We start from the raw sequence: 21,464 nt of genomic DNA on the forward strand, positions 1-21,464 counted from the left end.
ATCAATTGTAATCAACCGCATCGCATAGCTTGACATCCATAGAGCAGTTTAGGGGTTATTTCATGCTTTGTTTCAAAATGATCTCTTCTCCATCGTCCCCCACCCCCACCCACCCCCTGAAAATGTACGCGAGCGTCATATATTTCCGGGCTTACGGGATGTCAATATCTCTCTCTACTAATACAGTATTTTAGACTTGTGAGAGCCATATCAGTCAAATGGTTGGATATGGTAAAACGATTTGCGAGTGGAACTGTCTTGCTGTTAGCATTGCTCAACTGGAGAAAGAGAAAAATCGTGCCTCTTGCATCTGGAATGTCACTACCGCCACATAAGCGCATTTACTTGGATACTGAAGACAACGATGACTATCATTCCAGTTCTTTGGAACAGTTATTGATTCGAAAGAAATATGAGAACTTGGGACATATATTGCTTAGGGAGTACTCTAACTATGTGGACCGAACTGATGCTTCTTTCATCTTTGTAAATATTCGCCACGTTGTTATTCTCTCTTGCAAGTGCTCTTACACTCGTTCCACTCTCTCTTACATTCCCAACACCACTCAAACAGACATTTGCAAGTCATGTGCAGGCAACCCTCATTCTTTTCAATCACAAATTTACACCTAGGACAATTTCTCCAGCCCTCCTTCTCCGCCAAAGCCTGTACTGCTAGGCCCTCCTTATCCTCTTTACAAACTCCGGAATGCTCTCCATTACCGCAAGGTGCGCATGTACGATGCTTGCATGCTTGACAAATTGCAATGGTTCCATGTACGTTGGCTGGTGGAATGAATTTAGCACATTCTTTGCTGGAGCAGTAGCGAGGATCCTTGGTAGTTTGCTCGAGAATCATCATTTTGTAGGAGCTGATGAAAGTAGCATCGAGCCAGCGAGAAGCGAGGTTGGTCACCACATTCACCTTGCAGCACTTGAATCGTGTCTTGGATGAAAGAGCAGATTGGAAGGCACCTGAATGAGTTAGCATTCATGCAAGAAAAATTGAAACTGGCTGCTTACCCGCGATACATTCTCCACAATAAGCGTGCTTGCAGGACAGTACACACATCTTGACCTTTTCTCCCGCCTCCATACATGACACACAGTCCGCCTGTCTTGCCTTCTTCTCCTTTTCAGCTAGCTCACGTGCTTTTTTTGCATCTGCGACCCGCTGTTTTTCCTTGTCAGCTAACTCACGCGCTTTCTTAGCATCGGCAACGCGCAACTTTTCTTTTTTCTGGGCTTCTAGGTGGATTTTCTTTGCAGCCTCCTCATTTGCTCGGTGCTCTCGGTCGAATTTAGCGTTCTTCTCAACTTGTTGTCGTTGCAATCGCTCTGTCTCAAGTCTCACTTTCTTTTCGGCCTCCTTGCGAGCTGCTCTCTCTTTCTCCAATTCAGCCTTCCGCTCTGCCTCAGCAGCCTCTCTTGCCTCTCTTCTTCTCCTTGCCTGCCTCTCCCTTTTCTCCTCATCCTCTGACACTCTTCTGGTCTGCTCCTCTTGTTGATGGACTTCTTGTTCCCACTGAGCTTGAGCGGCCTGCGCTGCAGCTAAGTCTCTTCCAAGCGAAGCGGCCCTTTCTTCATCTCTTCGAAGCAATATCCTCGCCAGATCCTCCTGCTCACCAAGTCTCCTTTCTTGCTCTTCCCATTCTCGTTGCAAAGCAGCAGCATGACTATCCTCATTCTCCCACTCGGTAGCAATTCTGATAGCTTCTTCCGTTTCTCTCTCAAGACGTGCGGCCCGTCTTGCGTCAGAAGCAGCTTGCTCTTCTTCAATTTGAGCCTGCAATCTTTGCGCTTCTAGTCTATCGAGTTCAAACTGAGATGGCGAGGGGCTTCGAGTCTCCAGATTGCGTGCAAATCGTAGCTGTAACTGAAGGAGATCATCTTCGCGATCCCATTCAGCTTGAAGTCTCTGGGCCGTAAGTTCATCAGACGTTAAAGTCGAGTTGGAACTGGAAGAACCACTTGAGATGAGTTTTGACCGTGAGGTACGTGGGCGAGATGAAGACGCTCTGCCCTTCTGGACTGCAGATTGAGGCTCCATTCGAGATTTTGGCTTGGACTTAATCTCGGGCTTTTTCTCAGATGAAGTGTGAGATCGAGACCTAGATGGGGACTGGGATCGCGATTTTGACCCCGCCGGTGGGATTGAAGGTGGCAAAAGATGCTTCAGATAGCTTTTCATATTCTCAGAAACTTGCTCAGTGATTGGGTTGAAGTAGTCAAGGTCTATAGATCTGTCGGTATCGTAGAGCAAATTCGTATTCACAATGTTGAGTTCTTTGGTTCCGTTCAAGGGGTGTTGATCTCCAGATCCATGAGAAGAAGGCGACGAATAATCGTTAGATGGTACTGCCGTGTCAGGAAATATCCATTTTCCAATTGAATTGTTGATTTACAGCTCCTCGTTTTCGAATTCGCGCTTCTGTACCGATGTTCTGTTATCAACCGGATCCAAATGCAGGCCAGCTGCAAGTTTGCTTTCTCCAAACAGGTCCTGACCGGCAGTTCCTGGATCGAATTCTTCACCACGACTCACCCGCTTGTTGAGAAGTGGTGATTATTCTCTTCTACCAGCCTAACAGAAGCTCTCTACCGCACCAATTCTTTCTTCTTTTCTTCGTTGTCTTCTCGAAATTCTGAACAGTTTCGATGTCGTTTGTCTTGACGAGGAAATCCAGCCTCTAGTAATGAATGTTCTTGGTGAAGTGTGATAAGATAAGAATTGAGAACGCAATGAAGAACGACTATTAGGTGTGGAGTGGAGAAATTAGGATTTATGGATAAAGCACATTTTCACAAATTCGATCGAAATTATAAAACCGGTCTGGAGAGTGGAGAGGCTATCTCGTGGGTGCAGCGAGGCGAGTGTGGAAACCTGTTGTACATGATCTAGAGGAGACAGCAATGCAGCGTTCTGTAGATATGATTGGTTGAGACCGACGAATCGGTGTGGACTGACATGGCAGAACCAACAAGGAAGAACATGTGATCTCCACATCGGGCTGGCCCGAATTGACAACAAATCATTTTATGGGGCTTATAGTGGATCCTTGAGGGCTAGAAGCCTCAGAAATTGATGGCGCGTGGGAATTGGCGAGGCTGGTATCTGCAAGAAAGTTGACAAATCAATCCATCGTTTCTCCAGATAAGGAGAACACTTGGACTGAGTCATAATTTTTTCGTTTGGGATTGAATTGCACGCGTGGTGCTTGCTGGAAAATACACACTCGAGATTCTACAGAGTTCGTGCTTGAGATTGGCATTCTCCACAAAACCAGGGGGGTTCGCTTCTGGGCTTAGCGTTAATTAAACCTTGGCAAGGAACAGCTACATCACATGATTAAAACTCTTAGAAATTGCTAAACTGGTATATACAAAAATCAAATCATGCCCTGTATCTTCTTACGACCAGGCCATCTTTGCCATTAACAGATCCCGCGTCTGTGGTGCTGTTATTGTCCAACTTTTTGTTGGCGATTGTGATATATAACCAAGCAAAAGCCATTAAAGCAAGAGCCACCAGAGTCATAATAAGGGAATCAGTCATTCCTTCATTATAATGCGGTGCTTGGCTAGTCCTGAACAACCATGAACTAGCAAATCCACCGGCGTTTCCAATACCAATTACGAACCCTGCTGCAATGGCCCTCTGGTAAGGAGTAGCCGAGTTGATCATTGGCAAGCTGTATAGGAGAGGTAATGATACAAAGGTGCCTATGCTAACGAAGTACAGACCAAGCATGGAGATATGTGGCGCTGGAGTCTTTGGTTGTCTGAGAATGATGAAGCCAATAGCTGTGATAAGGTAACCTACAATGGCAAAGCCGGCGCGGTGGTTGAGACGATCAGCTGCATATGCAGCCAAGAGACAGGCCACACCAGATACGATAAATATAGGAACGACTTGACCCTGGACTTGTGGTGTGGTGTAGTGAGGATGGAAAGCTTGTACAAAAGAAGCAGCGAAGATGGCGACAGAGTAGGTTGTGGAACAAGTGAGCACGTAACATGCGGCCCAGATATAGTTGAGACCGTTGCTCAAGAAAATCTTCCATTCTGCGACGATTCCGACTGTTGTTGTGCGGGCTTCAACCTCAGTGGCGATTATCTCCTTCTGTTCTTCGGTGAGGAATGATGCTGTTTCGGGGCGGCTGATGTTGCAAAAGAGACATGCAAAACTGATGGCTAGGGTGAGACATCCTTCGACAATGAAGACCCTAGGATCAGAGGTCAGCTTTTACTCTCCAGTCTTTGTATAACGTCAACATAGATGTGAAAATTCCAGTAGTTCGGACTACAGTTCACTAAACGGCTTTCAATGTCTGGATCCACTTGGAAGATTGTGCTGCCTTCCGGCCTTATTTTATCTTCAGATATGGTAATGCTTTCAGACATTAATTTGTCTTTGAACATCACATTGCTTTCGACATTGTATTGCCTTTGGACATTGCACTGCTTTCAAAACATTGTGCTGCCTTCAAATATTCACCGTCCGGAATATTAAGAAATAATTTGACTTACCATCGCCATCCCTCATACCCATTTGAGCTGTTGATATGAGCAATACCAAAAGCTAAAATATTTCCCACAACATTTGAACCGATATTTGCAACCATAAGCATGCTAACTCTCCATTGCAGATGCACTGATGGGTAGTATAAAGCACAGACGAAGATACATCCGGGAATGAGCCCTGAGTCAAACACCCCTACAAGGAAGCGAGTAGCTAGCAAGGCCGAATAGCTTTGGTCAAAACCTTGGCCCAGAGTGACGAGACCTGTTGGTTTGAATTAGACACCGCTACAAAGGATGTTAAAGACTATGGAGATAGACGTACCTAGAAGAGCAGTCATAAGAGATAGATATCTCATGTATGAGAAGTTGTATTTCCTTTCCAAGAAGCGCATGAGAAGATTACTGGGAACCTCGAATAGGATCAGCGGCACCAAGGGAATGGTAACTGAGATGAAAACTTTCATGGCATCCATCTTCAATTCTTTTGGCAAGCCTTGTACCATGGCGGCACCAATATTCGTCCGGCCCATGAGAGACAGGAAGTTCAAGAAGAGCATGGGTGTAAGAAGGTAAAGATCAAGTTTCAAGGCGAGCTTCTGATCGAATCGAGAGGGACCAGAAAGTGCCAAATCATGGCTGGTCTCTGTAGCAGAGTGTTTTTCGTCCATTTGAGACACTTCGGTGACTGGTTCTTGTGCCATTTTTCCGCTGAGTAGTGGTGCTTCAAATTTTAGATGAGTATCCCTTTCTACTAGACAAACAAAGAATAGGGATTTGAAGGGTTGAAGTACAAATCTGATGGAAACAATCTCGGTGGGATGTAGCAATTGGGAATGTAGTATTTATCGCAAGATTCGCCCTGCAACTCAACATGCAAGAACGCCTTTACCGCAATCATCTAGGATTAATTATTGATATTTGTGGGGAATTCCGATGCAGAGTTTGCCTAGATCAACCTGTAACAAACCTTTAGCAAGCATAAATTCAACACTCGTTTCGACATGAGTTTTGGTAGAGAGTAAAACGAATCCTATAGATAAAAGGATATCGGCACATGGACGTTACCCAATCGATTACGGGGTCTTTTCCCGATCCAGATTACTCATATGAAAGATGCATATACAGCATTTGTATTCCTTGTCACTCGCTTAAGTCTGCAGCGTGCCCCCCGTCGTGACGGGGGTAATCGACATGGGGTATCATTTGGTTACGCGCAAGTGCGTTACCCCCGCGCCCCCCCCCTAGTTCCCCAACTCGTATGATATTGCCATTACACCGTATACTACCCGTGGTATCACACAGCTAGTGGGGCATCGATATGGTAAATTAATTACAATCTTGTTACAACCGAGTCCAGCTCTAAAGTTCAAACGCATTCCGAGGCCATGTTTACTCTAGGGCCTTTTAGCTCCTGTGACATGTGGTAGACGGGTGCTAAATTAGAGATAAAATGATCCCCCCTACTATCTGGAGCTAGCCCTACCGAAATCTAATCGTCTACATACTTTCGGATTTATCAATCTCTCTTTCCACGATGTAAGATGTTTCGACCTTGATCTTTTGATCAGGGATTTTGTCGTCGCGGATGATATTTTCCCGGCTATTTCCTGAATGCATAGAATCCATCTCAAGATCGTCGTCGCCAAAGCGCTCGTATTGCGAGCGAGGCTTCGACTTGTCTGTAGTCTGCAAGTGACTCCCCATAGCCCCGATATTTCGAGATTGGGATTGAGCCCCCGATTCAATTGTCGTATCACCAAAGCTAATCCCAAATAATCGCTTGAAAAAATCTTCCATGATCTTCAAAACAGTAGGAATGCAGGCTGAAATTATTCCGAAGTTGACTTCAAGCTGAGAGACGAGTATACCGGTGGTAGCACCATCTTAACAAGAGTTTGAGTAAGCACTGTCGTCTGTATTATAACAGTCCTGGGATCAACTTACAAGGTATATCGTTGAGATTTTGAGAAGATGTATAAAGACCCTTCAGACGCACACACCCGAGGATAATCTCACTATCAAAAGGTTAGATATGGTCACATTGTTTATGAGGTAAGTGACGACTTACGCAAGAGCTAATATGGTCATGATCAGTGCTATAGTATATTTTCTCTTATATTGAACATGAGAGAATAGCCACCATGGAAGAGCTGCGACCACTATACTTGCGAAGATGTTCAAGCCAGCATGAGTAAACCAGAATGGGGGTTTGTAGAAGCAGTGGGTTTGTCTTAACGAGTGAATCCAATTACTCTTAAAGTCGAGGCCGCATTGAAAGGCTGAAACGATGGAGCAGCTGAGAGAATATCCCGCGATATAAATAATCATTATCTTGCAAAATTTGTTGAAATTCTTCATATGTGGAGTCGAAATGGCCAAGAGGAGTAGACAAGTAGCGATCTTCGAAAGACCACATCCTGCTTTATAAAATATCTGATAAAGATAAAACATCTATATAGGATTAGAACGTATTGCACAATCGCGGTTTGGTCGAATGGGTACCAACCTGAAGGGTAGTCTCGAGCTGTGTCGTGCTCAATAGTTTCGCGTGAAGTCCAAGTCCCCATTCCGCGCCTGATTAATCGCTCAGCGTTTTTCATAAAATATACCACAGAAATACTTACTAACACAAGCAATCACAGTCAAAATGATGGCAAGTACCTTTTAGAAGTGTTAGAATCATCGTGTGATATTCTGATCAAGATACTTACAGATGAAGCAACGATTGCTAAGTCGGAGACCAACATCCAGTATCTGGGTTCACCAAAACTTGGCGCAGAGTTTCCAGGCGAATTGTTATAGCGATATCGACCCCATATTCGCAGACAAACAAAAATTACAACGAAGGCCATTGAAATAGTAGCTCCTTCAATAACGACCGCCCCGCGAGGGTTACTCGCAACCGGAGGACTGGTCGATACATTGACTGTGCTCATCATGAAGACACTTGCGCAAAAGAGAATACAATCGACAGAAGATCGATCAGCATAGACAATCGCCTAGTAACTCCAGTGGATACTATAAGGCTGCGGGGACGTGAATGAATGATATACTTTATTTCTGGGCTCACATGTTTTTACAGAAGCAATGTAGAACATTTACTGGAATAATATGCAGGGTCAAAATGACTGCTGTGCGAAACTCAACAGCTGATAGTGACAAGGTTTGATGTCTATGTAGGAACGATATGTCAAATGCGCGAGGGACCCATGGCACTTAATTCAAAGCCTCGCAAGCCACTAACCGGCAACCGGTAGTACCTCTGCTATTCCCTTGTCGCCGCGAATAGGGAATAACTCGCGACTGATTTATAGTTTCTCATGAACATCTTGAAAGCTGATTCCAGCAGCTGGCATCTTTTGATGCATGTTTTACAGCAGGGTTGTAAGTCGGCTCCGGTTGCAGGAATTGAGGGCCTGCAATTGTGTGGGGGTTTATCAGCCAGATCATCGTGGTTCCTATATGAACATAAATCCTTTCGCACTCGGGTAAAACTTGAGATGAAAAAGCTACCTCTTTTAAAAGATTTTGATTAGATCGTATGACTTCATGAACCTAATTCCGCAAACTTGGGCAAAGTTGCGGAGAATTGCGCAGTCAAAGGTGTCTAATGAGTTTAGATTCAACCCGCCCGAGACATACGTGTATAAGTCCCTTGTGATTATATAGTGATGTTTGAAATGGAGATTATTGTCTACTCCTGCATTATTAATTACTGTGGGGCCAACAACAAGTAATGTTGTTGCATATACCCAGGATTCAAGTTCGATGATCGAAAACCAGATTGAACGACTGTACGGTGTTTTTATAGGGCAGAAGAGCCGGCAGCATCTTACGCTATTAGTGAATAATGAACTTACAAATAAAAGCGCTGCTCGCATTAGAACACACGTAGAACAGGTTGCCAAAAGAGTTGGAAGAAAATGAGCAAGTGAGTTGTATTTTCAACCATTACGAAGATCATGGTCATTTATCCGTGTCTTAATCACTTGTTGCCTTGGATTCATATCTTGCAGAGAGTGAACAGGCACACAATGAACGAGCTAGTTCATGCACTAATCGAGAATACCTACCCAGGCCCAAAGCTCATCGACGTTTCAATCCAATCCTAACAGCCAAGTGTTCTTCAATGTTCTGATTCGAGCCAGATACTTTGAGTATTACAATTTGAATCTGGCGATGGGATGTTGTAGCCTTATCGGATGCTTGCTGAAATTTGAACTTTGGTGTGTATTGTATTTCGTTCCTGTGGAGATAGGCTGCTGAAAACATTCTTTCGAAGCAAGTAAGTGGCAAACCCTAACAGTGTCAAATGGAAGGATTTTCTTCGAATTGAGGCAATTTTGTTCGGAAGCCGATCTTTGGGCCGCAGCAGGATAAAATATAGTCTAAGAGGGCGCCACAGAATACCCGTCCCCATACAATTTAGGAAGGAGCCGGATCAACTAAAAAACCCTGATGCAGGGAGCAGATTGAGAACAGTGGGGGGGGGCACCCTCATTGTTCTCAAGATGGCTCGTTTTGAGCAAAGATGATCTCTAGTCCGTGCTATAATAATGTACAATACTGAGACATTACCTCTGATTCCAAAGTTCCCCGGTCACTGTAACAAGGGTGGCACGGGGGCTTCCGTTGAAAGTAGCGTTGGCAGCTTTATCTGACCATGGTCCAGGGATATAAATTAGCTTTCCATTGCGTCGGTACTGCACCACCATTCTGCAGTGGCTCTTTCAAGATGGCACAGTGCAGTTGGTTACAATTCTAAACAAAATAAACGAAGAAAAAAAAACATCATCGTCAACACAATAAAGGAACTCGATAACGATAGAAAGACTACAATTATCATAAGACTATTCAGCTGTGCCTCGCGTTCGATACTCAATCTCCGTACTCTTCTAGGATTCGGAAGCTCATCTAGGATAATAGCAAGGGCCACTTGCCGGCCTGCTTTCCGCTGTATGGCTGATGGAGCTATTAGGGGTCGCTGCCAAATAACTGAATTACGGAATACACTGTATTGGTAAGTGGGCCAATTGCTAATGAGAATACTTTACCCGGATGTTCGTTCCCTAAGGCCGCGAAGGGGATCACCTCGGATGAAATCCGTCCACGAAGCTTCTAAAAGCTTAGAGACCATCGACCAATGAAATTTGAAAAGACATATGTATTTTGCTGAATTAAGCAATTGACCTAGAGATATCCACATACAGGGTTCAATTTGACATCTCCACACCGTTCCCATGTAAAGCCTATTAAATAACCTTAGTGGAGCAATAAAACATGGGTGGGTCAAGTGCCCAATGAACAGATTTCGAGTTATCGCTCAATCATATTTCGGACGCAAAATTCATTGGAGCGCATCTTATTCTTATTGAAACTGAAGGTGGACGTGGTGGAATCATCAACATAGATGACAATTGTTTCATCTTAAATGGTAGCATTGTAAGAATCAGCCTTCCACAAAAATCTTGCTCTTCGAGCCAATTCCTCGGCGTCAGTTACTCCACCCGAGAATACAAACCCCTGTTCTCTTGAGTAGTCCACGAGTTTTTGCGCCAAAGGCTTATGCTTACGTTCATATGCAATAGAAGCCGCCATGAGTACTTCGGCAATCTCGGCATTGCTCGCATTCGGGTTGAGGGCATGAATACGGGGATTCAGTTCTTCGTGCAGAAAGGTAGTAACGCCAATAAATCCGGTTGCCATCGAGCCTCCGATATGAGGTAGCATTCCGTTGGCAGAATCACCGAAGCTCGTCATACAATGACTTTGGTTGGTGAAGGTACCCAAAGTCTGCATGTGAGTCAGTTCAAGGCATACACAGCCACCTGGTTGAGCATTAAGCAGCTATTAAAATGTTAGCTCAAGGAACAAGACCATTGCCGCCAATATCCTGAATGCTTACCCTCAAGAATTTCTGAACTTTGGAATTCGCCCCGGGAAAATAAGTAAGCAGCTCATCGGTAGTTGTTACGTAGTTTCTTCCACGCTTTTTCTGAACTTCCTCCATTGAGAATGCCGCAATGTTGACGTATTTGCCACCATCAATGGGGAAGGTTAACACGTGCCAGCCTTTAATACCAAGAAACATGGATGTATCTGTAGTAAATCGCTTTCCAATCTCTGCCTCGATCTTGCTGCTCTCGACTTTTCCCCTGAATGTAACATGGCCCGAGTAAGCTGCAGGTATGTAATCCTCGCCCTGCACGAACTTTCTACACAGGGAGTTCATACCATCACACGCCCACAGGGCATTTGCGTGATCTTCACCACCATCTTCAAATGTCAGCGTCAATTCACCATCAGTGTTTTTCTTTACTGATTCAAGCTTTCTGCCGTACTGGATTGGAGTATCCTTGGGACCGAAAGCATCAAGCATCACCATAAGCTCATCACGCCCAATTCTTCCGAAAACTTCACCCTCTGGGACACGAATGGTATGCAAATGGTTGTCTTCCTCCCCGCCGTGGTAGAATTCCATCCACACAGGGTCCGCTAAACATTGGTCGTGCAGCTCCTTGTAGATAGCCGGATTAAGACTGCAAGATCGGGGAGTTAGTATTGTCTAACAGCGACGAACTTTTGGAAGAAAGTAAGAAAAAAAAAGTGTTGATCAAGTATATGGAAGCAGAAGAGGTATATTTGATAAGACATGGCAGTGGAATTTGAAACAGAGAAACAGAAGCAGGTAGAAAGACAAAGAATTTGGGAGACTAATCAAGCTTACCGCTTCGTCGTTGCGAGCGTTTGCGGCCCAATGCCATAGCCAAAGGCGGGACGGAGAGGCAATGTTTCGGCTTCGTATTGTGCATACTCAATTCTTGGATGAGCAGCTACACTACTCAGAAGCAGCTTACCAATTGGCCCACTGCCTATCACACTGATTCGAAATTTTGGAGCTTCAGGCATCTTGAAAGCAGGAATGTACTTAGGTCCTGCAATTTCCAAAATAAAAACGAGATGAGAAGATATGGTAATAGAGTGAGAAAACGGGCACTCTGATTGAAATATGGTACGTATATTTCAACCAAGCAGGGGATATCAATCGATATGCTTCCAGCTCCAGAGAATCCAACAGAATTTTATTGGCCAATTTATATGATAACTTATGCTTGCAAAAAAAGTCAAGGTAATGAACCTCCCCCATTTTCTCTTGCATTGGCCCACAAATAATACCTGTTCATACTAAATATCAGATCATCGATTGCACAGTAGGCATTGTACCCCCGTACGATACCAAAAGTCCTTGTATCTGAATTGAAAGGGTCCTACTCCGTATTCGCGATGTTCGAGATCTTCCCAGGGCCAAAGACTCCTCCGCAGAAATGCAATTGCGATAGGGAATGTATCGAATTCGTGAAAAAATCTGAAAGCATTCCCCATTTTTGATTTTCATGCTTAATCGTCTCGATATTGTCTAGATCAGCGTATTCTGGTCATGCTATGTAGTGGATAGAGTAGCTACACCGAAAATCCTCGGACATACCTGCGTGTACAATTATGGTACTCTTGAAGGACATTCATCCGGGAGCGCATGAGAAGATTGAGGTGATGAATCATATTTTAGGGGTCGTCGACTCCGTCGGATAAGGGGCGGTCGCGACTTTTTGACCTTTTCAGCCTGAAAAGACGCGTGAAGAAGGGCTGCACCACGAAATAACACCTCCTAGCTAGAGACTCCATTTCCATAGTATTAGGATGCTGTCCATACTATTTTACGTGTGAGGAGTTACATCGATGGTACAAGAATATCCAAAATCTTGAATAGTTGGTGTGTGTCGTGAATTGTTTTTGTTTGCAAGGTGATGCCCATCTTACAATAATTAGCATTTCGGTCCATTTCGGCCCCCGTATCCGCGTATCCTCGTATCATATCCCTCTCTCCCTCTCTCTCTCTCTAAATTTCCACAAAACACGTCGATTGTTGCAACACCGACCTTTGAAATTCGATATACGATGTTCAATCTTTATCATACAGGCATACATACAACCATGTTTTAGTAACCTAAACCCCTCTTGAGAGCAAGACTCGAGGGTTTATCAGAGGTTAATGAATGCTGTAATTTGGTATCGAATACTTTCGACATACGTGAGAAGTTCTACAGAGTTTTGTTACACATTGTCCCAAAAGACACTATAAATGCATGTCCGGAGTCCTTCTACAGTATGCAAGACTAATAGAATAGGAGAGGGAAGTTGCTAATCGTTGTTTCTCAAACAAATCTATCGCCTGTTATCGTCTCTTGGTATCGATAGGCCTGTTTGAGATTTGGGAACACTGCAAATTCTCTCGTGTTGCTAGAATTATCAGAACCCTCAACAATATTTCCAGCCACCAAACAATCGTTCTTGGGTATTCAAGTTGTTCCTACGGGAAAAGGGGAATATGAAATCCTTCCAATTACATATTTTACTGGGTAACAACCGCTTGACGATCTTGGAACTTACGAACGCATGGTATTCTTTTAGTTGATACTACTTGGCAAAAAGTGTCGAAATATCACCAAAAAAGGTACAAGTACACTTACCTCCGCGAGACGAGAAATCTTTCTTGATTTTATTCAATGCCCTTAAGATTTAAGAACCTTTCACTAGAAGCCTTGCAATGATCTAGGTTTGCGATTCCTTAGTTGGATTGCAGGCGCCTCGGTGGGTATCCGCGTTTAACCCCCTGTGAAGATCACCGTCTATTTCGAATAACTAAAGATTGGAGCGGAGGGACGATTTTGCAGGTAAATAACTCTGATGCAGTTATTCAAGGAAATATAAGGATCTTGGTGGAAGAAAAATGTCGAGTTCTAAGCTAAGTACTCACTTTCGCTCATTTTGTTCCCCTCAAAATGCGCTTCTCCCGAGTTGGGTAAACTATTTGTGAGATAGATTGTCAGCGAAGCACCTTCCCCACCATTGCCATGATAAGGCATCCCCTCAAATCTGATATTAGAATTCAGAGTTACCTGGAGGATACAAACCTATTACTCAGATGCCTAAGGGTAAACGCAACTCCAACATTTTGAAATGGTGTGCTGCGCGGCTACCAGTCAATCCACCATCTTGGCGGGGTAGGCGTAATACAAAAGTAATGGTTGCCCTTTGCTCAAGCTAAGTAGTACTTTCATAATCAAACCTTTTCGGTCGAAATTCAACGAGACCATCTCAGCCCAATATGGAGTCTTCACGATCAGGTGTTGCATCATCTAAAGAAAAGTTACCCATCACCACATTCGATTCAACAGCTCAAGAGGAGAATAAGACAGCAGCCAGGAAATCTGAAAGCATGTCTCTGAAATTCGCAATCCAATGCCTGGCAGTGATGATACTACTGAACATATTTCTGTACAATACGGTCCGATACTTCTCAGCGGAGACTACGGGCTTTAGTGGTTGCTCCCATGAGAACGCTGCTTTGGGTTCCTCGAGATATAGGAATGGTCTAGGCAAGCTTTCACCGGAATTAAAGTTCGGAGACAGGAGCCATGGAAACGATTACCCGTCACTATGGTTGCTTGAAGCAGCAGGCGCTTACACTAAAAAGACATCTGTATCATTCAACGATGTCACCGATATCTGCGCTAATTACTCTGGAGAAAATTCCCCTTCCCATTGTACAACAAACACTATTGCGTCTGTACTACTTCTCAGCAGCTCTATACTTTCCCTTCAATCAGAGCTTATTAATTTTACCACTCCACACCTTTCGAATGGACGGCCGCTAAATTCAAACTTCGATCCACCAGCTCTACTGGACATGATGTACCCTAATCCTCCAGAATTTCAGAAGGCTGTACCATATTATATTACCCATACTATCGGTTCTCCTGTTCACCATGTAGGGTATTATTGTTCCTTCTCGTCCCCATGCACCAACCCAGTGTTCAGCATCTCCACCCATGAAGATATTCCCATGCTCTTCACATTCCTCCCTTCTATCCTCGGTACCCACACAGAAGCTCTCAAGTTTGGTTTCGGAAATGCGGCAGACTACCACTTTTCTACCAACAATTTCGCGAATGGTGGCTTTGATATACTGTTCGGAAAAGCAAAGTCACCTATGCTTGATCCTATAAACGATTACTCTCAGATGAAACAAGAAGTACATTGCCTTCTTAGGGATGGATTGAAACTGCCTGGTCTCTTCTTCAATATCCGCACTCGTGGCTCCGGGGAGAAAGGCTTTCATGGAGCAATAATCCCATGGACCCGCAATGAGAGAAGCGAGACAGAGCGAATGGAGACAATCATGACGTCGGAACAAAACATGACTACCTGTGCTGCGGCCATAGCAACGCGGCATTCTAAGAGAGTAGAATTGTGGCTTTTAGGGGGTTTCTTTCTGGGGCTGGCTGGCTCAGGAGTAATTGTCTCGCTATTTGCTCGGTGGCTCGAAAATAGGCAGGGAAGGATTCGTTTATAGTTGAGGGGTAAATTTCACGGCGTCTGGTAGATCAAGGTATTGGGAAATCATTGTTCGAGAAGATGGGGGCTTCAATGCATAGGGACCTGGTACAGAGTAGACATCAGGATGTCATGATACCTTGCCCGAGCCGGAGTTAGATTTGATGAATTAGATGCCAATTCAATGTATATTTATAGTGCCGATATCCCATTTCGATATTGAGATACATAATTATTGACCAACACCCAAGTCGCCCAATAAACCCCGCAACTAAGGAAACCATCATCCACTGACTAGACTTTGCCACTTTACCTAAGCACTCAATACCTTATTCCCGATCCTAACCAGATCCTCATTCGATAACGTCTCTTTCTCAATTCCCTTGACTGCCTGCTCCAACAAAGTCGCCGCAATCTGACTGACATCCACTTTCGGAAGCCCAATAAGACTTCTCCCAATTGTCGATAATACACTACCCACCAACCCTTGCCGACGATCCGGTCCATCTATCAGTCCTGGTTTCGCTATACATGCTTCCACTGTTCCATTTGACGCTTGAGCAAAATCGATGACACGGGATTCAGCTTCACCCTAAAGAACTATTTAATACTCAATCCTTCCTGAATAGGAGAAAAACAACACATACCCGCATCAAAAGATAATCACCCATAACCCAAGGCTGTCTACTCTGATCTCTTTCACTCTTATGACCACTAATATAAATAAATCGAAAGGGTCTAGCACTTTTTTCGCGCGAAAGCTGGGTAATAGTTTCGAGCCCGGTTACTGTGTACTCTAGACAGATTTTCCTCGCTTCATCTAGTGTTGAATCTTTCATTTTAGAGGGGGTTATTGCAATGAGCCTATGGCATTGATTAATATTTCGGCAAAGACTGAATCCGTAAGCGGAGAAATGAAGGGGTCAATAATTAAATCGCAGAGAAAAAGCAAACAACAATACCAAATACAAGCTTCGGCGCCCTCAAGTTCCTTCTTCACACTATCCGAATAATTGGAAAAATCATCACAAACGACAGCTTTAAATTTGGCGATATCAGCATTACCATCCAGGGTTTGTGGTACAGATGTTTCGCGACGAGCAAGGGCTATGATGGATGTGATATCTGGGCTGGAGAGGGCTTGTTTGATGAGTTCTGTGGCGACAAAACCAGTTGAGCCGGCGACGATGAGTTTCATGGCTGTATGATGTTTGGGCTTACAGTCGAGTATAACAAGCAATTTGTGAAGAAGTTAGAGTGATCGAGACTCATACTACGAGTTCAGTGTGAGAAAATGTAAGCAGCCTACCAGCTAGTAGATAGCGCCACCAACTGTTGGGGATGCCGTGCTTTAGCATTCGTTAACTCCACGTACAACGGCGTCCTAGGTGAGACTACTTATGATTGTCATCACGTCTCTAAACAATGAACGAGAATGGCGTACAAGGCCGATCAAGGATATAGCGAATGAGTAAATCAAACGAGTAAGCAAAGTCGACGAACAAATAATGAATGCTTATTAATGGCAATTGCAATCAAACGTCGTAGGAAACCAATGAGAAAAACAGAACGTGAAGCAATTCTTGGCGATTGGATGCACCCTCAGCTACTAGAAAATTGTCTGAAAAGTTCCAACCATATTGAACAAATTGGATTGTCTCTTGACTGAGTTGACTCGCCAGAAACTCAATGGGGCTGAGATCGAACGAAATTCGATAATGTGAAAATTTTCAAGCATAAATTCAATCAAATGCTTCAAAGTTATCTAATTATGTTTGCAAGCAGAGCAAACCAGGTTAACTAAATTCTCAACTCCATCGCTTATTCCTCGATTCGCCATTCCCATGAGAATTCGGTTCCATCCTCCCAATCCTAAATCCAAGGCCGACCAACTACCTAATACAAAAAGGATATACCATACGAATGCATTGGCTATGACAAAGTATATTTAATCGAGTACCTGTAAGCTTCTTTCCCCCTCAAAGAAGTAATTTCTCATCTCAGTGAGTCCCATTTGCCTTTCCACCACTCCCGCTCGCTCTCTTTGGATTTCTTCCATTGGTTAATTCGCTCAAAGCGCCCTCATTTCCATCCTCCTCATTTCCTCCAAGTAATTTGTCCATAAAACTGATGTAATCATATTGTGGCATACCTCTATCCTCTTGTAGATCAGGGCCTTTATGCATCGGTATAAATTGAGTTAATTTTTCAATGACTTCATCGGGTACCAAACTATGTCTCAAATCCATTTCTGTAACATATGGTTTACCGTCCGCAACTTCGCGGAAGGACTGGAAAACTTGCTCGGCTGTATTTTGATCTTCTGTGACGTCCACCATGAATCGGATGAATTCTTCGAACGTTACATAGTCTTTTCCATTTGATGTGTCGAGGAAATAGTCGTGCATTTCGTCTTCGGAGAAGACGAGACCAAGTGATGCCAAGGCTGCACTGAATTCCAACTCTTGTAGACTGTTGGTAGCGTCGCGATCAAAATGTCGGAAAACACTTTCGAACTCTTCGAGTTGTATTGGTGTCAAATTTGTCATGTTACGAGCCACAACCTGGTTGTCCAAGAATGCCAACTTCTTCGCAACCGAATTTTTGACGAGACTCATCTCGTAACAAAGCTCATCGTATGTGTAAGTCGTAAAATCATTCTCCTCAATATTTGCTTCCTCGCATTTCTTGTCTATGGCCTCGATTTGGTCCAAGAATTGATTGAGAGGTGGAAGATTATCATGTAATCGGCGTACATGAACCAGTTGATCCTCCACATCACCCTCCAATCCTGATATTGCCAATTGCATAGTATTCAGAGTGGTTGCGAAGTCGTTGGCTTTGTCGGCGAAAGATCTTCGTAAGGCATTTTTGATACTAAAAATCATTAGCATAATTCAGTTTGCACATGGATAAAACTTACTCCCTAATGGTCTCGTTTATCAGTTGACCTCTCGCCATTTCCCCCTTCATTAACTTCGCCCATTCTTCATCTAGAACACTCAACCTCAACTCTGGGGGTGGGTCATAAGCTCGGAGGCGGTATGTGCTGAGCTTCGTCTTTATGTTCCCTAACAGTGCTGCAAGATCACTTTTCTCTGCAACCCACTCTCTTTTCTGGCCTCTCTTGTATGAACTAAAGTGTGTCGCTTGTTTCTTTGCATCCGCATATGTACCTTCGAAAGTCGCATCTTGCCAAGTAAGAACCTGCTCCTTAATACTCTTCAAAAGTGCTCTCATTCTCTTCTCGTAAGCACTCTGCATCTCCCAAGCTCCTTGCATGTTGTTAACGAACTTCTCTACTCTTCGACCAGCGTTTTCCACCTTCTCCATCTGCGAAAAGGCGTGGAACCAATAGGCTATGTAGGTCATCAAACTCCTCTCATCCGGTTTAGCCACGTCGCAGACATCCTCAACATCCAAAAGTGCCGGAATACCAATTTCCTTAGTAGCAATGTCAAAAGCCAATTGCATATTTCCTCTGTGATCGTCCTTATCCAAAGTATCATAATCGATCAGATCTGGGCGATGAATATCAAGCAATGCACAGAATGCTAAGCCATCATTCCAACTGTCTGTAAAATTTCGAACATCGACCTCTTCGTAGCAAGCTGTTTTTCTTTGACACCATAGCAATAAACCTTCTTTTGCAGTCATACCCTCCAAGTTGATGTCGGAGATGGTGAATCGGAGAATGAGCGTCCAAATCAAGCCGAGTATGATTTTGCGATTTCCGTCCACAACATCTTCGGCTCCGATGTTTGTCATTTGAATTCCTCTGGATTTGATGAAGTCTAGCGACAAATTTGCGTTCTCGAATCGCTGCACTCGTAGTTTAGGCTTCGCCGCATATCGTCCGAGTGATTCGTTGGAGAGGCATTCGAGGAGATGGATGAGAATGACCTGCTATGTTAGCATTTAAGGAAAAGTTCCTCGCAGAGAGAACTTACTCCATCGCTCAAATCTTTAACCAAATCTATTACTTCCAATTTCCTGTGCGCTATCTTGGTGTTCAACCTAGTTTCTGGTAAATAACGCATTCATGCTTCGTAAACACAATAGGCCAGCTTACCATTTTGTGAAAGTTTTCTGTTGCACTGTAATCCACTGTTGCTGTTCAGCAAAAGCCATCTTTCCAAGCTGATGCTCATGCAGCGGTTCGACTGCTTTCAACGCTTCCCCTGAGCCTGAAATTGATCCCTTAGATTTATTTCTATGCTGATATCTCTTTCTTCTTCTTCCTAGCCCGAGCTCTTCCTCGCTCTTCTCGGGTTTCTCTGCAGATCTCTGCAATCGTGCTGCCTCGGAAAATTGTCTCGAACGTAATGTCTCGCGTTCTCTTTGGCTCGCAGATCTTTCTCGCCTTACAACCCTAGGTGGTGTCGCAGGTGGGGTATTCGGAGCGTTTATCTCAAAATCTGTTGTGGAAGAAGAAAACCTCTTTTCTTGATTTTGCGTGTGACTATGATTTTCAATAGGAGTTGGTGAAATTGTACGTGAGTGACGTGGTGATGTGGATGTGCTGGTTTCCTCAAATTTGTTTACTTCTAAATTAGGATTGGCGGTAGTTGCCGGCGGTGACCCCACCAAGCAACGATCGTTGCCAGGGGTATCAAAAATTGCCGAAGCGGCAAGCGGCGTTGGCGTTTGTTTCCCCTTGCTTTCTTCAACATGATCACCAATTTCTGATGATGGTGGCGATGGCGGTGATGGTGATAATGGGATTTCAATGTTTTTTGATGATATCGATGGTAACGTCAATTCTGACGTTGATTCTTCTTGAACGTTGTCCTCGGTAACGTCCGTTTCCACGTGAGTTTCATCCACTTTAGCATCTTTCTCTTCCACACTCTCGATTTCGTCCTTGACATCTAAATCTTTCACTACCAAAGCATCTTCCTCCTTCACATATTTCTCTCCGATGGTTTCGGGTTCTCTTTTGTCATCCTCCAGTCCCTCTTCAACTCCCAGATTCTGTTCCCTCTTTATATCTTCCTCTTCCAATCTGGCATCGAGATCTTTCACCACAAACAAATCTTCATCTCTCGCTTCTTTGATTTTTTCACTCTCTCCTTCTTTCCTTGTCGCATCTAGATCTTTGATTACGATAACATCTTCTATTCTATCCTCCTCTTTCGCCTCTTTGTTTGGAGTATCATTTTTTGGCGCTTCGGTCTTTGGCTCTATCCTCAATGATTTCTTTAAGGCGGAAAACATATTGAAAACAAAACTGAATATAAAAGTCACAAAGGCTTCTGCGATGGAACGAATCGATAACCTTTAAGTAAAGGCTCACAACTACAATTGAGTATACAGCCAAACTACTCAAGGTTAGGGTTATTTTTGCATGATGAAACATCAATTCATTCGTGTTTCTGATCAGCAGCCCACAATCTCTGCATCAAAGCGGAATATCACTGGTTGAAGAAACTTAGGGTTCCTGACCAGTGTATCATATTACCTACCATACAACGAGTTTATCATGCAAATGATCAATCTCGAACTTTACAAATTTATCGAATGGACCTATTCTACAATTCATGGCATTGTCGATTAGTCCTTATTCCCCATATTATCACCCGAAATTCACGATCCATATTCATTTGACACTTCTCGATCTACTTGGAAATCGTACTCCTGCCAGGACGGTTGTACCGGGACACCAAAGATATACACTGTTTTCAATATTCAACATCAAACCAATCAATCGTTGTTTGGATTTGAATGTTTGATGACCTGTGAGGAAATCATTGTGCCGATGTTTTTGCGGATTTTTGTATATTGTAAGGGTTATATGTTTTTTTATACTAGCTAAATCATATGATAATATAGCAATATATATACCTAGATAGTTATATATGCAGTATTGATATTACACAACCACAGATATAGAGAAAGGGTCGGGGGGCGCAAGGGGTTTCCCCTTTATGTCTGCGCTCCTAAATGCAAGGGCTCTAAACGACGTGTACAATGCACGCCTAGAGTAGGTATTCAATAGTCCGAATTGCAGCCCAACTATCCAAAGCTTTGGAACACCAATTCCTTTTGAATATTGAATTTATTTTAAGAATCGAAATAATGTTCATCATTAAGTTGATTCGGAACAATGAATTTTGTCAAATCAATAATCGTATCTTCAGAATTTCAAAACGAGAATCTGTAAATGGAATGTAGTTCCGGGCTATTGGAAACATTGTGCGTGCCTCCAAAATCAATCAGAATATTCAGAAGCTTTTAACTTGGCGATTTATTTGGCACTGAAACTAGGAATACACATTGATGTTACTGTTCAGAGTCAGACTTTCAATGTTTTTATTGTCTGATTTTATTTATCTATTTATTTGAATGAATGTGTCGCTTTTTACGCCTCTGTAGAGTGTACGTACGTGGGAGGCCGCAATTCTCTTGTAACAATTGTGTTCAAAACCGATTGCATGAATCAGAAGTATATTAGAAACAATTTCTTGTCTGCCATCCCAACGCTACGACATTTCAGATAATCTGATACTCAAACACCTCGAGGAACCATGACAGATATGTCCAAA

General features: G+C 43.5%; 7 protein-coding genes across 7 annotated transcripts; 1 reads left to right on the forward strand and 6 right to left on the reverse strand.

Moving 5' to 3' along the window:
- Positions 1 to 505: 505 nt before the first annotated feature.
- On the reverse strand, positions 506 to 2,191 carry Bfra_006777ca (putative ibr finger domain protein; the record flags this gene model as incomplete). The annotated part of the gene is made up of 2 exons (XM_037337146.1): positions 506 to 975; positions 1,024 to 2,191. The coding sequence occupies 2 exons, from the start codon at positions 2,189 to 2,191 to the stop codon at positions 506 to 508; spliced, it is 1,638 nt and encodes a 545-aa protein (XP_037198512.1).
- A 1,203-nt stretch (positions 2,192 to 3,394) lies between these two features.
- On the reverse strand, positions 3,395 to 5,225 carry Bfra_006777cb (putative transmembrane transporter protein; the record flags this gene model as incomplete). The annotated part of the gene is made up of 3 exons (XM_037337147.1): positions 3,395 to 4,226; positions 4,531 to 4,786; positions 4,847 to 5,225. 3 exons carry the CDS (start codon positions 5,223 to 5,225, stop codon positions 3,395 to 3,397), a joined length of 1,467 nt encoding a protein of 488 aa, XP_037198513.1.
- A 796-nt stretch (positions 5,226 to 6,021) lies between these two features.
- On the reverse strand, positions 6,022 to 7,460 carry Bfra_006777cc (putative 50s ribosomal protein l36e protein; the record flags this gene model as incomplete). The annotated part of the gene is made up of 6 exons (XM_037337148.1): positions 6,022 to 6,407; positions 6,469 to 6,539; positions 6,593 to 6,975; positions 7,031 to 7,098; positions 7,149 to 7,185; positions 7,236 to 7,460. 6 exons carry the CDS (start codon positions 7,458 to 7,460, stop codon positions 6,022 to 6,024), a joined length of 1,170 nt encoding a protein of 389 aa, XP_037198514.1.
- A 2,491-nt stretch (positions 7,461 to 9,951) lies between these two features.
- Positions 9,952 to 11,433, reverse strand: Bfra_006778 (putative salicylate 1-monooxygenase protein; the record flags this gene model as incomplete). The annotated part of the gene is made up of 3 exons (XM_037337149.1): positions 9,952 to 10,371; positions 10,430 to 11,063; positions 11,252 to 11,433. 3 exons carry the CDS (start codon positions 11,431 to 11,433, stop codon positions 9,952 to 9,954), a joined length of 1,236 nt encoding a protein of 411 aa, XP_037198515.1.
- Positions 11,434 to 13,690: 2,257 nt separating this feature from the next.
- Positions 13,691 to 14,938, forward strand: Bfra_006779 (uncharacterized protein; the record flags this gene model as incomplete). The annotated part of the gene is made up of 1 exon (XM_037337150.1): positions 13,691 to 14,938. One exon carries the CDS (start codon positions 13,691 to 13,693, stop codon positions 14,936 to 14,938), a length of 1,248 nt encoding a protein of 415 aa, XP_037198516.1.
- Positions 14,939 to 15,232: 294 nt separating this feature from the next.
- Bfra_006780 (putative nucleoside-diphosphate-sugar epimerase protein) lies at positions 15,233 to 16,117 on the reverse strand (the record flags this gene model as incomplete). Its single annotated transcript, XM_037337151.1, has 3 exons — positions 15,233 to 15,511; positions 15,567 to 15,783; positions 15,882 to 16,117. The coding sequence occupies 3 exons, from the start codon at positions 16,115 to 16,117 to the stop codon at positions 15,233 to 15,235; spliced, it is 732 nt and encodes a 243-aa protein (XP_037198517.1).
- An 802-nt stretch (positions 16,118 to 16,919) lies between these two features.
- Positions 16,920 to 20,136, reverse strand: Bfra_006781 (putative alpha- sarcomeric (f-actin cross linking protein) protein; the record flags this gene model as incomplete). Its single annotated transcript, XM_037337152.1, has 4 exons — positions 16,920 to 17,796; positions 17,843 to 18,822; positions 18,870 to 18,936; positions 18,992 to 20,136. 4 exons carry the CDS (start codon positions 20,134 to 20,136, stop codon positions 16,920 to 16,922), a joined length of 3,069 nt encoding a protein of 1,022 aa, XP_037198518.1.
- Between the last annotated feature and the right edge of the window lie 1,328 nt (positions 20,137 to 21,464).

This window comes from Botrytis fragariae (assembly GCF_013461495.1).
Source record: "Botrytis fragariae strain BVB16 chromosome Unknown tig00000000, whole genome shotgun sequence".
Taxonomy (NCBI): Eukaryota; Fungi; Ascomycota; class Leotiomycetes; order Helotiales; family Sclerotiniaceae; genus Botrytis; species Botrytis fragariae.